At 48.4% G+C, this 16,742-nt stretch overlaps 1 protein-coding gene across 4 annotated transcripts in view; it reads left to right on the forward strand.

The window, feature by feature from the left end:
- Nucleotides 1-1,524: 1,524 nt before the first annotated feature.
- cica (capicua transcriptional repressor a) overlaps nucleotides 1,525-16,742 on the forward strand; it is a 33,460-nt gene continuing 18,242 nt past the window's right edge. For 2 of the 4 annotated variants that reach the window (XM_069176567.1, XM_069176570.1), the window contains exons 1-3: nucleotides 1,525-1,718; nucleotides 5,448-9,201; nucleotides 9,786-10,062. In XM_069176567.1, the coding sequence (XP_069032668.1) occupies nucleotides 5,680-9,201; nucleotides 9,786-10,062 (3,799 nt within the window). In that variant the 5' untranslated portion in view covers nucleotides 1,525-1,718; nucleotides 5,448-5,679. Of the gene's footprint in view, nucleotides 1,719-1,879; nucleotides 2,020-2,289; nucleotides 2,649-5,447; nucleotides 9,202-9,785; nucleotides 10,063-16,742 lie in introns of those variants that run through there. The other 2 variants (XM_069176569.1, XM_069176568.1) reach the window with 2 other exon arrangements.

The raw sequence follows: 16,742 nt of genomic DNA on the forward strand, positions 1-16,742 counted from the left end.
GTGTGTGTGTGTGTGTGTGTGTGTGTGTGTGTGTGTGTGTGTGTGTGCGCTCCAGTACACGTACAGCTTATGTAACTCCCAGTTATAACTTACTGCGCCTGCTATGTGTGTGTGTGTGTGTGTGTGTGTGTGTGTGTAGAGGTGCTCGCTTGCTTGTATGCGTGCGCATTTGTGTAGCAGTGGGAAGTGTGTAGCCGCCTTGCCCGTAGCGTGCATGTGCGTGCGGCGGGCGGGCGGGCTGCAATGCCGCAACCAGCCAGCTCCGTTATCGTCGTCGTTGACCAAACTCGCCATCTGTGCCTGTAAGCTATAGAAAGAGCGTGTCGCACTGCTACACATCAATCCACACACCATTAGTGTCCTGTGAAATCGCGGCAGGATGCCGCTCCTGTTGCAAATGCAAATATCTCTGTGTGTGTGTGTGTGTGTGTGTGTGTGTGTGTGTGTGTGCACTCGTGTGTTAAGTTGTTTTTTTTTTACCCTCTTTGCATGTTGTCTGCTGTTCCTCAGTGTATTACAGCCTGTAGCTGCTCACACACAGTGTGTGTGTGTGTGTGTGTGTGTGTGTGTGTGTGCAGGGAGGCCCACAGTGTATATGGGTCACTCTCTTAGGAACCATAATCCCACGTTTGGACCAACTTACTCACTGGGGTTTCACTCTTCCTGTTTGGCCAAGCTGATGGCAACAAGCATAATGACCTCACCGCAGCACTCGGTCATTGGCCTGCAGACCTCGGGCCTCTCCACCAATCGCACGCCGCTCCGGTGACGTAGAGGCACCCGGCGGCTGTCCCGATTGGCTCGGGAGGCGGGAGGTGGGCTGCTGGTCCGTCTAGAGCGTCTCTGATTGGCTGGGAGGGAGAGAGCGAGAAAGCATGAGAATTTGGGAGTCGGTGTTCTTTGTGGCTCCTGTTGAAACTACACTCAACCTGTGGCTTACATGGATCATAGTGGAGGTACTGCACGGCACAGAGGAGTACATACCGATCCTCCAACAGCACACAGAGGGTTCATTCATCTTGTTAAAGCTGTTTTATAGATGCGAGTTGAAGTTGGACTACGCAGAAGCTGTTTGGACCTGACATTTGGATCACCAATAAATTAGATAATGTCACGCCACGTCTTTTTTAGTCCACTAAAAGGAGTTTAACCCGTTTTGAGAAAGACAGACAGGCCCCTCCCCCCTTCTGTCTGCGCCCCTGTTATAATGTTTATAGATAAAATAAAGGGATGAACAAGAAGACAGACAGAAAGACAGACAGACAGACAGAAGAGGAGAGCTTTCATTCCCTGTCCTGCGTGCCTGTATAAGTCGCAGACATACCCACATCGGAGCCCTATTGGCCGCCGCAGCCTCGCTCTCCCAACAGCTGTTCTGTGTTTTCCCACACTGATTGGTCGCGGCGCGCCGTCCGTCAAATTTACTTCGCCGCGTGGCTCCGCCCCCGCTCCCCTCATGCGGTATCCTATTGGGTACTGTACGCGTTCGTGCTCGTCGATTGGCCGCGCGGGCTGGTTGTCAAGGCTTTGGGGCTTCATTCACCATTTTGCGACTGTAGTGTAGAATGTACAGGGCAGTAGTTTTTCCTCCTTTTAAGTTGCTTTGCCGGAGAAACATGCCCGGCCGCTAACTGACAGCTGCGGACGACTGGCCTTCCTGCCCTATTTCAGCCGGCGGACTCAACACAGACACACACCGGGGTACTATACCAGCTCTGGTGAGTACAAGCTGCCTACAAATCTTCTCCTGCAGCACTGCAGTGGGGCTTGTTGTGCTTTTTTTTTTTTTTTTTTTTTTTTTTTTTTTTTTTTTTTTTGGTGTGTGTGTGTGTGCGTGTGTGTGTGTGCGTGCGCGCCCGCCGAGGTGCTAACGTTGTTCGTGTTTACTGTGGCCACAAACAGTATTAGCAGTCGAGCTGATCAGCACAGTTTCCGATATCTGGGTCGCCTCCGGAGAGGAGTAGAGGGCGGAATGGGTGTCTTCTGCGAGAGGAAAAGGGAGCGGTGCGGCTAGACATAGTGAGCCTGAAACTTTTCCACTAGAAATATATCCAACGCCATAACTGCCGTTGGACTTCCCCAGAACAACTGTTTATTTCTCCTGCGCCGTATGAAAGCCCGACAACTCTTCGCTTGACGTTCCTCCTCCTCTACCTCACACTGACACATCTTTCTTCCTCTTTTTTCATGAATCAACGTGGCTGACAGGATTGATTGTGTTTGTGAAGGGGGCTCGTGGGCCTTTTTTTTTTTTTTTTTTTTTTTTGGACTAGTTTGTGGCAGCATATTGGCACTTTCTCCCTCTTGTAACGCGGCTGCAGTAATTCAAGCGAGGCCGAGGGTGAATACAAAGTTCTCCGGGCAGCTTGAGCAGTATTTTCAGACGACTGTCACTTTCGGATGGGCCAAGCAGACGACTTTTATCTGCTTCTTTTTCGCTGTGTGCGCGCGTGAGCGCGTACGCGTGTGCGTGCGTGCGTGCGCGCGCGCGCGCGCGTGTGTGTGTCTGTCTGTGGACCGGATTGACAAAGTTAACGTCCTCGTCTGTTTGGGACATTTCACACCGTCGTGCCGCACGGGGAATATGGGCCGTATAAAATGGCATTAAGGGTCAACATGCCCGGTAAACCGGTTATTTCCCGGTTACGGTGAGTAGAGGATTTCCAAGCGGCCTTCTGTGTAGTTGAGGCCTGGTCGCTACACGCCACGGCCTGCAGTGTTGTGGAGTAAAAACTGGTAGTAATCGCGGTACTACGAGGGCTTGACACGATACTATCCAGCTAAACCAGAGGTGACGACATCACCGCTTGTTGTTTGCATTTAGTGCGTCGGGCCTTGATGAAGTTAACAGCTGTTATCTGCTCTGGATTATGATTATGTATAGATTTATAGGCTCCGGCCTGTCGTTAATAGAGCGCTGTAGTAATCCCATTATAAACTTTAAAGAGGTTGCTCCGCACATAGCACAACTTTAAAGCAGCGTACAGCTTGATGTGGGTCAGAAATATACCGTTAATACGGGTTTCAGCGAAAATGAAAGCATGTTATAAAATACAATAGGGGACTGCCATGTCTGTAAAAGTGCACCACTTGACACCGTATGCCCCTTTATAGTGAATGTATGACATGATAGTCAGGAGGGCATACAGTTTTGTATGAATTAGGCACATATAATCTTATCCTAAACATGATCAAGTTAACTCAATTTATATTTTACGCAATAATCAGTTACGTACTGGTAACACAGTTACATTAAAATGTGACCTACACATGAACAAGCTGAGCTAAATTTCGCCCCCAGAAAGGCGGAGGTTCGTATTTTTCTCGCCTCATATGACTGACTGTATATCAACTACCACGCTGCCTCCTGTTATGCTTACTACGTGTTCATGTTAGCTTATTAAATGCAAATAAAATATGATTGAACTTGTGACCCCGGGCTGTGTCTACCTGACGATTAGTGAACATGAAACATTAGAGACCCGGGCCTACTTTAACACCCATATGGGCTTCCTCACTCTATATTTCACAGAGGGGATTGTGCGTTGCGTCAGTTTGCCTTTAAGCTGTTATCATAAGGCCCATGACTCTGACACCAGCTGTTGTACGCGATGCAATACTGAGTAAACACATATAGCATACCTCTATCGTGACCAAGTAAGGCCGGCTGCCAAATTATTTTATGGTGGATGCTCTACACTCATCTGTCCTAAATAGGGATTTGCATTTCCAGCTTTCTGTGTGCACTATCAACTATCCTCACATAGCTGTTTGCCGTGTGTGTGTGTGTGTGTGTGTGTGTGTGTGTGTGTGTGGCCTTGAGACAGGCTGCACTCATCTCTGAAAATGGATTTCTCTCCAGCCGATATGATGTGGCAGATATTAAAAGGACCTGAATGAATGCGAGCCTTCACAGACAAACAGGAAGGCAACAAAAGGCAATAGAGACAGTCGGACCGAAAGAGACTGGTGGGAGGACGGATGTAGAAACGGGGACAGACAGGCAGACATGTGAAGTAAACAGACAGCCAAACAGTCATTGACAAGTAGACATGCCTCGTGGTGGTTGACAGACATCAAGACAGAAGATTTTTGACAGCGACTATCACAGTAGGAGTGAGAATTTCCAAAGAAGGTGACAGAGCATATAAGGGTTGTTCTGATGCTGCCTCTTATGTACACACCATGTTAACATCGTTTCTGACTCCGTGTTCGAAGAAAAATGAGGCAGAGCTCGCAGCAGCTAGGACCCGAGGCAAGTCCCACACGTATCAGCCACACAGCAAATAAACCAGTTAAACGACAACAGTCCCCTGTTCAACAAGCCAGCAAAATCAATCTGTTTTATTTTCTAAATGGAGGCAGAGCTGTGAATGAGCCCGGTGTGGAATAGGAGATATTCTGAATGACTTTGGCATGGCTAAGCGCTGCTGAATGACTCCGGTGTGGAATAACCATTGTTCTTAACAAGTCTGCTTCTTTTTTATTTTTTCTGGGTGGCTGCAACACGAAAATAAGAATAGAGACTAAGTGAAAAGGAGAGGAGAGATTAAAAAAAACAAAAACAACAATCAATATTAAGGAAAGTGAGAATGCGAGCTGGGGGTGGGGGGCATATGAGAGGGTGTAATAGTAGCAAAGAGAGAGGGAGGAATAAAGTAACGGGAAGTTAGGTAATGGTCTTCCACAGGAAATGGAGTTTGTAGGGGCGGATTGACTCGGCTTTGAAATACATAGATAAAGGTCGCCACCAAGAGAGAGAGAGAGAAAGGGAGGGTTTCAGTATGTGAGCGAAGAAGGAATTCCCCCGCCTCTACTGCCCTGGCCAAGAAGTAGTGTGTGTGTGTGTGTGTGTGTGTGTGTGTGTGTGTGTGTGTGTGTGTGTGTGTGTGTGTGTGTGTGTGTGTGTGTGTGTGTGTGTGTGTGTGTGTGTGTGTGTGTGTGGAGTACACGCAGAAAGGCTTGTCTGGGCAAATTGCTCCTCACTATTTCCATGCTGTGTTGTAAAGCCTACATTGTGTTTACCCTACAATATGGCCTCCTGTTTTCAATATGTACCTGGTATGGATGCGGGCCTTGTGTAAGGCGAGTAGAAGTTGTTATGTAATGAATTAATGTGTAATGAATTTGTAGATGAGTCATATTCATTACTACTCCTGTACAATGGCGCATCCTTTCGCAGGGAATAAATTTCCCTAAAATGAACGTTTTAACTGCGTATTACGCTTATTTGTTGTGATTCACGCAATCACTAGATCCCACTTTGCTCTGGATTACTTTCGTGTCACTCAAATGTTTTCATAGGTGTTTGATTTTGACTCACTGAGTCACTTGTCTTCTCAAAGCCATGCAGTTAGGAGCTATGTTGTGCCATGATTCGGCTTTGTGCATGTCTGAATGCGTTTGCCACATGAGTAACCCACACTCCCTGTTCTCCTTTCTTTCAGAGTCTCTGGAATAAGGTGGGCAAGTGCCGAAGTCTCGCAAAGAAGACAAGACAGGATGAGAGAGAGAGGCCCCGGCAGAGGAGAAAAATAGAGGAAAAGGAAAAGGAGGGGGAAGAAGAAGAAGAAAAAAAACAAAAAAAGCGAGGCAGAGCAAGAAAGGAACGCTGAGGAGAATCTCTGGGATAAATAAATAAAAGGAGTTGTTTGGAGAAAAGGCAAACTAGATGAAAAGATGAAGCCGATAAAAAAGCAGGGCCGGCGCTCCCCTCCCTCCACCCGGGCGAAAGGGGGGAAGCGTCGCGGAGCGGGGGATGCCCCAGAAGGAGGAGAGAAGAGAGACTCCGACGAGAACAGAGACAGAAGCAGATCCCCACAAAACCGAACGCCCTCCTCCTCTTTTTCTTCTAACTCACACGAGTCCTCGCAGGTGGACCCGACGAGACCGCGGGACAGTTCGGAGGGGGAGGGGCTTCACAGAGAAGGGCTGTCGGACACAACGGTATCGATCGCGATGGATTCCGGCAAATTGTTGTCATCCTCCTCCGACAGATCGGGAAGGTCGGCGGTGACCGGCGGCGGCCACTGTGACAGCGGCGGCAGCAGTTGCAGTAACAGCAGTACGCCGAGTGCCAACAACAGTCCGAACCCCGCCTCCAGCCGGAAAACGGCCACCTTCAAGGCCCGCGTTCCCAAGAAGAAGTACACCTCTGAACACTGCTCGTCTACTACTGGTAACCATAGCAACCCTGCATCCTGTACTCCCCCTCCTCTTCCTCTTAGTAGCGGGTTCCTCAACCAAGGGTCAACGGGTCCAGGAGTTGACATCGGCGTCTCGCACTCCGATGGCAGCAGTCAGAGCAGGAGCCTGATGGACGACTTCCACAGCAGGACGGCCGTCAGGGAGGGGCCTCGGGACTCTCCGGGACCCCCGACCCTGTCGCTTGGAGGGGACAGGCCCGGAGGAGGTGAAGGGGGGACGGATCCAGAGCGAGTGTCCCCCAGCGCCCTGCCGCGCTGCTCCTCCACAGACACTGCCAGCGAGCACTCGGCCGACCTGGAGGTCGTAGGCGACGCGCACCCCCACGCGCAGGTGTCCGCGCACGCGGCGCCCCGTCTCCCCGACGCGCTGTCCGACGCCCTGGCCAAAGGGTTGAAGAATCAGCGCATCCTCGCCCGCCAGCTCAGGAGAAAAAGTGACAAGGAGGGGGGAGGCGAATGGAGGGACGAAGGGGGGATTTCGGACTTGGTGTTCCGGGCCGGGGTGGTCCGCAAGGTCAGCGGTGAATTCGGAAGCCTGGAAGTGCAACTGAATGGGGAGAAGACACTGTGCCGTTATCCGTATCGACATGACAGCCCCCCAGGGGTGGTGGATATTATCCTGGATGCGTCGCCACCCGGTGTCCATCCGATACCTATCGGCACCCGTGTCTGCGTACCATTTGGCAATGAAGAGGGTTACGAGGGTCAGTGGCAATGGTACCGGGAAGGTGTGGTGACCCAGGTAGACACGCACCCTGCTGTGGCCAACCGCTACCGTGTGCTGCTGTGTGAGGAAAGATTTCACTCTATGGATGAGCAGGAAGTTGGCAGAGGTGCTACCCAGGCAGTCTGGGTCTCTCGACAAACACTCCGGCTTCTGGCGCCACCGTGGGACCTTGATTTGCCTGCTGTTGTGGGGCGTGAGGCAGAAGAGGGGATCAGAGACAAGGAAAGAGAGCTGGAGGAAAGGGAAGAAATTGATGTGGAGCAGGAGGTGTGTCGTTTGAGTCGGGGAATGACCCCCGGCATGGGGTCAGTGTTGGGAAGAGGGATTCCCTACCCAGGAATGGTCCCTGTGTCCTCCACATCGGGCCACAACATTACCTCCCCAGTAACTCCGGCGTCTGTCCTCAGCCTGGCCCCTGGCAGAGAGTGGGAAATTGAGAAAGACTTGGAGAGGGAGAGGGAGAGGGAACTCCAGAGAAATCAGGAAAGAGAGAAGGAAAGGGAGAAGCAGCAGCAGCAGCAACAACAACAACAACAACAACAACAGCAACAACAACAGCAGCAGCAGCAGCAACTCCACCCATACATGCCACTCACCCCTGAAGAAGACATGGAGGTGTCCCACTTTAACATGATCCCAATGGGGGCGATCATATCCGGGGCCAAACCAATGGCAATCCCCCAACATCGCCACATCGTCTCTAAGCCCCCGCCTGGCTACCTCAATCCCCACCTGTCAGTGGTGCGGGGCATCGGGATCCCCCCCACCCACCTGGCCTTAAACCCCCACCCCCCTCCTTCACCTGTCCTGTTAGGCCTCGACCCAGCGACCGCAGCAGCTGCAGCCGCAGCAGCCGGCGCCGTCATCACCACCCCCCAGCTCCCTCCGCTCCCTCCCATCTCCTCTTCCACTTCATCCTCCTCCAGAGTCGACAAGGTCTCCGGAGGAGGTTCTGCCAGCGGTGGGGCAGGTGGCGGCGGCGGATCAGGCTCTAACTCCTCCTCGTCACGTTCCCGCACTCCACTGACAGCTGCCCAGCAAAAGTACAAGAAGGGAGATGTGGTATGCACGCCAACTGGCATCCGTAAGAAGTTCAACGGGAAGCAGTGGAGGAGACTGTGCTCCCGGGAGGGCTGCTCTAAAGAGTCCCAGCGACGAGGTTACTGCTCCAGACACCTCTCGATGAGAACCAAGGAGATGGAAGCCAGTGGAGGCGGTCGGGAACGGGGCGGAGCCAGCAGCACAGGGACCCTGACGCCATCTGACCTCCGACTGAGCGGTGGGAGAGCCAGCTCAGAGTTCGACTGGGACGAGACGTCACGGGAAAGCAGTGAGGCCAGCAGTCGTGGAGACTCTCGCCCCCGCCTGGTCCTCCCCTCACTGCTACCGCAGGACCTCTCCCGATTCGACTTCGACGAGTGTGAGGCAGCGACCATGTTGGTCTCCCTGGGCGGCTCTCGTTCCGTCACGCCCTCGTTCTCCCCCATCTCCAACCAGTCACCCTTCTCCCCAACGCCGTCGCCCTCCCCCTCGCCGCTCTTCGGCTTCCGCCCTGCCAATTTCAGCCCCATTACTGCTCCTGCCTCACTTACTCCACGCCACCACCGGCAGCTTAGCGGCACTAAGATGGGTACGCCAGGTGCTGAGCGAGAGCGCCACTTGTCAGGGATTGTACCCACGTTTCAGACCAATCTCACTTTTACAGTTCCCATGAGCCCAAGCAAGAGGAAGCTCGACACCCACCCACCCCCTCCACTGCCTGTAGTCCAGGACTACCAGACCAAACCCGAGCAACAGCAGCTGCTGAGCATAGGGGGCGGATTGATGGGAGACCCAACCCTGGGCCATAGCCCTGCCGCCTTCAGAGTCCTCTCGCCCCAGAGTCAGCCCACGACCCCTTCCTCACTCTCCTTCCCCCGGCCTCGCAGTGCCACAAGCAGGCCACCATCCTCTGCTGCCTCCACGCCCCCGCCCATGCTGGTTTCTCCCACTCCTCCCTCCCCGCTGCCCCAGGAGCCCTCCCCGCGCCGCATCGTGCCCCTCCGCGATTCCCCGGTCATCGTCCGCAACCCGGATGTCCCCCTGGCAAAGTTCTCCGACGGCCCGTTAGGAAGAAGAGAGAGGAGCAGGTCGAGGGAGCACAGCCAGCCCCAACACACGGCTCCCCCAGGCCTGCAGGCCCCCGTCCCCATCAACGGGGCCACCACCAACGGTGCGGTTCTTCTGCGCAACCCCACATCCACACTGGTCCTGGTCACCTCCAGTTCGGTAAGGAATTCATGTGTTTTTATGATGTTACAGCAAAATAGTATCTTTTTTAGCTTATGGTATACAGACTGCAAATGCTTCAGCCTCCAAATGTATAGTGAGGAATGCGTTCTGAAATAATGCGTAATAATGCCAGTTATTTATTCATTAACTTCATACGTATTGGAGGAAACCGCAAAAAAGCCTAAATCAAATCAACGTTTGGTATGACCAACCCGTGTCTGTAAAACAGCACAGATTCTCCGCGGTACAGTTTTTCAAGGTCAGGACTCTGGGGGGTGGGGGGTACTGTGTTGTAGGACTCCTTGTTCTTATGGTCACAAAAGACACTGAATGACTTTGGCTTATTGAATTTTCAGACCAAACAGGTGCCTCTCTATGATGCCCGATTAATGAGAATCTAAACATGTGAATTGCCTGACATTTTGCACGGTACTTTATTATATATTAATAATATCACCCAACCCTTGTACATTTTGTATTGAGTGCACTAAACATTTGAAATAGTACTAACATGGAAGTAATGTTATTAGCTTTTTGTTAATAAGTTATCTTATAAATGTCTTTTGGATGTCTCTTCCCAGTCCTTGACTCCAGCCACAGTGGGCCACGCCGCCCTCTCCAGCCCCTCTACTCCCGGGTCCATGTCCACTTCATCGGGTTCAGTCCTATCCTTGTCCGGTTCTGGAGGCAGGGAGAGGGAGAGGAAATCCGAGGGATACCAGGACGCCACCGGAGGGCCGCTGCCGCAGCCGGTGGCCTGTCATCCCACGCCAACAGCCCTGCTGCCGCTCATACTGCCGGCCGAGTCGCCACACCCTGCTCCGCGCAAGCAAATCATCATGGGACGCCCAGGGACCGGTAAGGAACGAGGGGGGAACGGGAGATCACCGTAATGTGGTGTTGACCTTTGTTCACGACAGATACAAAGTCTGCTGAGCCACGCTGTAAAGTGGGAAGGGATGTGCAGGCTCTGATGAACTCTAGCCTCGTACTTCTGCCTTTCATTATCGCTCTAGGGTTACAGCAGTGGCATCAGAGGGACTGTGACTCATGTACACTTTACTATTGCTTGCTTGCAGTATAAGAAAGTAACAATTCAAATGGCGTTTTTTTTTGTAGAATTAAGATGAGGATATTTCCACTGCTCTGGGCTGCATACAGAACTCAGCTGTTTTCTGAGATATGAACCGGGGTTTTTTTGCCAGTTGTACACGGAAAGCGATTGCTTTGTAAAAAGCTTACATGAAATCAGCTGCAGTAGAACAGGGGAAAAGTAATTGCATTCATGGAGTATTACAAAAAAAGAAGAGTCACAGAGGAATTAAATATAGATGAAGTTGTTGGTATTTTATGAATATTCAGAGGCATTTTACAACCAAACTTGAGTCCATTTCAGGTCGTGCATGCAGATTTTGTTCTGTTTTTGGGAAGTATATAGTATGTCTTATTTTCCTTTTGGTTATCATTACTTTCTTCAGCCTGTACCAGAAGCAAACGCTCTACAAAAAAATACAAGATGTACTGTAAATGTGCTGCTTGACGGAGGCTGCACAGGTGGATGGAAAGCTACTCCATAACTGATAAATATTATGACATCTCTAAACTGATTCTCATTAAAAGATGACGTAGTTTAGAGACCAGCTCCTTACAAACAAGCGAGCAGAGGGAAGTGGTGTACCCTGTGGTCCTCTAAAGGTTGTATACCACACATGAATCACTGAACGTTCCTATTAAGGTCCAATAAAACATGGGGACCTTTAGGACTCCGTCGCGATAAAGAAATAAAGTGCACAACAAGTTCGAAGATTTGGGAGACTCACCTATCTAGATGTCACTTAAGACCGCTTGCAGTCATTTTTCTGATAGTGCCACATACAGATCATGCAAGTGACGTTATGGCTCCTAATTTATTCAAACCTATTTTGTACAGAAGGTCCAAACCAGGAGGGAGAGCAAAGATCTCCTCTAGATATCTCCAGGAGAACAATTCGCCAGCGTTGAGCCGGACAGAGAATTTTAAAAAGTAAAATTTAACATTGGGTACCGCTAAGCAGCTTTCATTTTTGTGGGTAGTTTAATTCTCCTACGACCCCACTTCCCATGAGACCACTTTATGTAAATGTCCCAATAGCTGTCAGGTTGTGGGATGTAAGAAAATTGGCCACTGAGAAATGGAGGTGTTTGGGTTCATCGTATACTGTATGCTTGTTTCCATGCCAACTTTGTGATATTACAGTATGGGCAAGCTCAGAAATGCTAATTTGAATATATGAATAACAAAGATGGTTTCCATTTAGAAATGCGTGCTTTCTCATTTTGTTGCAGCACTTTCTAAATATTGAAAATGAAAGTGTTATAAATGTGCAGTATTTTGTCTATATTGGTAGTTTTACGGTTTTGCTTGGTGTCACAGTTGAGAGGAGAGGATGCTGGATATGAAAGTCACACAGATGATAAAGAAACATACAGTATATTAATGAGGTTATACACATTCAGGAAACATTACAAGGTTGCAGCTACCGATTGGTTTAAAACCGTGAATACAAATATTAAAAGTAGCGGATTTACTCCGTGAGGATCTTTGAATTTCTGATGTTGATATTTCATAGCCTTCTTCATGATTAAATTATAACATCTTGACTTGGTTTAAATGATAAAGACGACTTTAAAGTGAAGTCGTTTTTTTTTCTGAGGTATGAATATCAAAAGCTTTTGATATATCAGTCGCTCAGGCAACCACCCAGACCTGCTGCTCGCTGTGTGTAATTTGTGACTCAGTGTGTGTAGTGTCAGAGTTATTGAGAGTGCTGTGTGTGTGTGTGTGTGTGTGCGCGTGTGTGTGCGTGTGTGCGTGCGTGCGTGCGTGTGTGTGTGTGTGTGTGGGAGGGGGGATGTGGTGGTGTGCCACAGTTCCTACATGTGTGCATGCGTGAGACCGAAATAAGGGTTGTTTCTCTCAAACTTTAAAAGGGTGAGATGTATTGACATGTTTAGACATGCAAGACTGAGAGCGGGAGTACAGAGAATAACGAGGACACACTTTCATACACACACACACACACTTTCATACACACACACACTTTCATACACACACACACACACTTTCATACACACACACACTTTCATACACACACACACACTTTCATACACACACACACTTTCATACACACACACACACTTTCATACACACACACACTTTCATACACACACACACACACACACACTTTCATACACACACACACACACTTTCATACACACACACACACTTTCATACACACACACACACTTTCATACACACACACACACACACACTTTCATACACACACACACACACACACACACACACACTTTCATACACACACACACATACTCATGTCAGTGTTCCAGACAATCAACAACCTCAGACAGGGCATTAAGGGCACGTCCAGCGTGATGTGAATGTGTTTCATTGCTCTCAGCAGAAAAAGGAGTAATCGTATTGCTGGCGTGTTGTCATGGATACGCTGTTTCCACCGGTAGAATTAGTGCAGTAAAGCGTTCAGGCCTGAGCTGATTACCGGTGCGCGCTTTTCCCTCTCTCTCTCTCTCTCTCTCTCTCTCTCTCTCTCTCTCTCTCTCTCTCTCTCTGACATCCCTCGCACTGCTGCCAACAGCCACCTGCCTGTGTAGCGTAACGTTTCCTCCGCCATACATTTTTTAACAACACCCGGAGCCAGAGCGCTGCCCAGAAACAAACACAGGCAGAAGGCAGAAAGGCAGCGCGGGCCCCCACGGCTAAGATCTCTCCTAAATATAGCCCAGCTCAAGTGCAGCTGCATTAGCGTCACAAAGTTTCATTACCGCTCTCTTTGGGTACATCTGCAGCCGTCAGTGGTTGAAAGTGAAGAAGAAGAAGAAGAAGAGCTCACATGTAGCTCAGGAACTGTTTTATTGGCTTTGCAGCCTCTGCAGGGATTAGTAGGGAAACCCTGTCGTGATAGTGACATGTAGTCGTAGCGGAGGGGGATATCTGCAGTTGTGTGGCATGCTTTTTTTTTTTTCCCACCTTACAGCATGAAGACAGCTGTTCAGCCCGTCAGGTGTGTGTTGCTCTGTCAGTGCCGCCTCCCGCAGATGGATATCCGAGCGCTCGTTCTGTCAATGATATTTTTCACAGCTCGCCACTGTCGTGGCTTCGCTGGTATATTCGTGCCTCGCCTCTCCAGGGTGTCAGCAGGTCCTTTTAAAAGTTCGAAGTATCTCGAGTCGGTTTATTTAGCGTACCCAAAGGCGGCCAATCACTCCATCCGTCTGTCTTTCAGGCACTCAGTCTTCTGCCCATTATTTCCTTCTGAAGTGCATTTTTAAAAGCACCGATTTAGAAAAAATAAATAAATAAACAGCTCGGTAATTTCCTAAAACAGCGGGACACTCGTTTTTGGCAAATAATGGAATAAATCAAGTCCTTGTTAGGAACTATTTTCGGCTGCAGATGAACACACATTTGGTGCTGTATTTATGGTGTATGTGGGATTGACTCAAAATATACTACAGTGCGTGTTTTCACTGTAATGAACATGTCACCCATTTTAACAAAGGCTTATTGATGTGTGTTTAATAGTTTGGGAACAACAATGGAGCTCCAACACACAGTAGAATAAAGCTACATTAAGCTCTCACTGAACAGACAAAACTTTTTAGGAGGAAGTTTCGTGTTTTCAGTCTTTTCATTGGATTTGTTGACAATTTCGAAAAAAAAAAATATACAGAATATAACCAGCTTCTTTAAAAAGTGTTTTACTTCTGTGATTTTAATTTTCTTTCTTACACAGAGATTCTCAGTTGAGGCAGAGTCGGACAGACCGCACAGTAATTATGTGTAGTTTGACCACAACTGTGGGTGGAGACGGTGAATTTGCACTTCAACTAGGTCACACTGACTCTCATGCATCACTGTTACAATATTAGAGGACTGAATCAATGTAGTAATGACACCACGACCATTTCCTGTTGTGCTGCTCATTCAAACTACTCCTAAAGCTGTCATCGCTGACACTCAGTTGGAAACTATCAGTTTCTGCCGCCATCATGTCTTTAGTTTCATTATTAATTCAGCTTAAATTCAGTTCCAGAAAGCGCAGAAATGTCCGGAGAAGTAATAGTTGCCTTAAACCTGCTTAATCTGCTTCACAGGATATTCTAAACTTTTACATCTTGTTCTGTTTCTGATAGTTTGTCAAACCCTCCGAACTATATTGATTTGAACGGAGACAAATCTGTTAAATTAAGGCTCAAAGGATCCTTGTTCTGTCCCCAAAGTTGACTGGAATCCACACTGCTGATTAGAGCCAGACTGATTAAGTGGCCTGGCCTGATATAGCAGCAGATATTAACTTATTGCAGTCGTATCAGTGTCAATCTATACTGTATGTATACTCATTAGCAACAGGAAAATGCAGTATGGAAACAGGACTGCTTTCGGTCTGAGGTCATTTTAAAACAGCGCCGATTCTCCGCTCTCTGTGTATCTTGGCCACAATGCTGAAGCAAATGATCTCTGTCAAGATGGTTTATTTTTGTTGTTTGTTTGTGCAACAACTGTTGCTATGATCATTATATGTTTTAACTGCCTCAGAAATTCTGCATCAGCCGGGCCACGCTGCTGATGCATCACGAATCCCGGCAACGTCTAAGTGCTGTTGCAGTGGATTTGACCTCTGACCTCAAAATAAAGAAGAAATCAACAAGATCCGCGGCATTACTCACCTGAACAGAGCGAACTCTGGTGCGTAAAGCATCTGAATAAACTTCCTCAGCTGAAGTTCTTCATGCTGGCAGCAGCGTAAACTGCCTGTAAGTAGTGAGGAGTGCAAAGGTCCCAGAGCAGTGATAATAGCCATGTGACATCAAAACCGGCATCTAAAAGAGTTATTGAGCCGTGTGTGCATAACACGCAGCGACAACAGTACGGTCAGGACGTATCTGCATTTTCCAAGTTGTCGAGCTCAGCACTATCTGATCTCCATTTTAGATGAGCTGCAGTTGGTAAATGGTTAGCTATATATAGACCATGTTAATTCTTTATTATAGAATTATTAATGGAAACGGAAACTGGACATTTCAGTGCAGCAGCGTCGGAGTTAACAGACAGTTTATCTCCAGCGGGGCCGATCCTGTATGTGGAGTACTGCAGCCGGAGGAGGAGCTGGTGGGCAAAGTGTTTATAACATGTTTATCATATGAATATATAACACACTCAGATACAGAGTGAACTGTTGCCCAGAGAAACAAAACATAATCTATATCACTGATTCCCACAGCGTACGTATCTCAAACGTAGTGCAGGCCTTTTGTCAAGAGTAGCGTTGTCTCAACTCGCACACCGACCGGAAATAACCTCAACGTGTGAACACGTCACCCGCCAAAATATCTGCAGCTTTAATTATTTTACCCATAAATAAACTTTTTACGGCTTCTGTTTAAGACACTCAATAAACACGCTGATTCTTCTGTCCAGCAGCAGCAGTGAAAAACAAACACTTTTGTCTGGTGTTCGGGAACAGCTGCAGCTTCCTCAGACGCCTTAATTTGAAAATCCTTTACGCCGGTGGCCCCGCCCACTTCCTCCGCGGAGCCGAGATGGCGTTTTAGGGTGGAAAGTGTTCCAGAGTTTCAACACTTCTTTTTTTGGGGGCGTTTCGAGTGCATCATCCTGGTACTTGTAGTGCACGGCAATGTTTCTGTACTCGACTGTGTGAACGCACTCAAAAATAGTGTAGTAATAGCAGTAGTGGGGTGTTAGTGCACACAGCACATGTACCTCTAAGACTTATCATTAGCACATAACCCAACTGTTCAACAGCTCATGTGTCTGAGCCATTTGTAACGGCCCTGCGAAGCAGTACGAGTGCTTTTAGCTACACGTTGACATGCTGGCGTTTATCAGGTGTCATTTTTTTTTTTGCCGTATTCGCCGTCTTAATTGAAAGTGTTAGCATGGTAATGTTTGAGTAACATTGAGTACACTTGAGGAGAATGGATTTGTCGTGGGTTTTTTTTAAGGGTTAATCATTAACCAAATGCTGAGGATCGTCAATATGAGGATTCATAAATGTCAGTTTTTTGTTACGACACCGAGACTGAAATTGAAAACCACGGAAAAAAGGAAAATTGATTTTATAGGACTGTGACATTAAGAGTTTGAAAGTCTAACGTAAATATAACAGTGGTTCACAGTTTACCAACAGAGCTCGGTCACCTCATTTTCTGTGCATTACTGCACACACGTTCGGATACATGTTTATATCAGGAAATATTAAGATGGTGATATGACTTATATCTCTCACCCCATTGCAGGAGAAATAGTGATTTATGTACAAGTTGAATATCTACCACACAGGATTTTGTCTTCCACTCGAGGGAAACTCTATGTAATCTTTCTTGGCTTGAAATAGTTCCCACTGCAGAGACAGGGGAGTTCAGGGTCTGAAGCTCGGGCAGCAGTGTGGCAGCAGTCTAGACAGGCTGCAGTCTGGAATCTCTGTGGATAAAATAACAGG

Source organism: Embiotoca jacksoni, unplaced genomic scaffold (genome assembly GCF_022577435.1).
Source record: "Embiotoca jacksoni isolate LCO1_2020_lvr unplaced genomic scaffold, fEmbJac1.0.p SCAF_7, whole genome shotgun sequence".
NCBI lineage: Eukaryota > Metazoa > Chordata > Actinopteri > Embiotocidae > Embiotoca > Embiotoca jacksoni.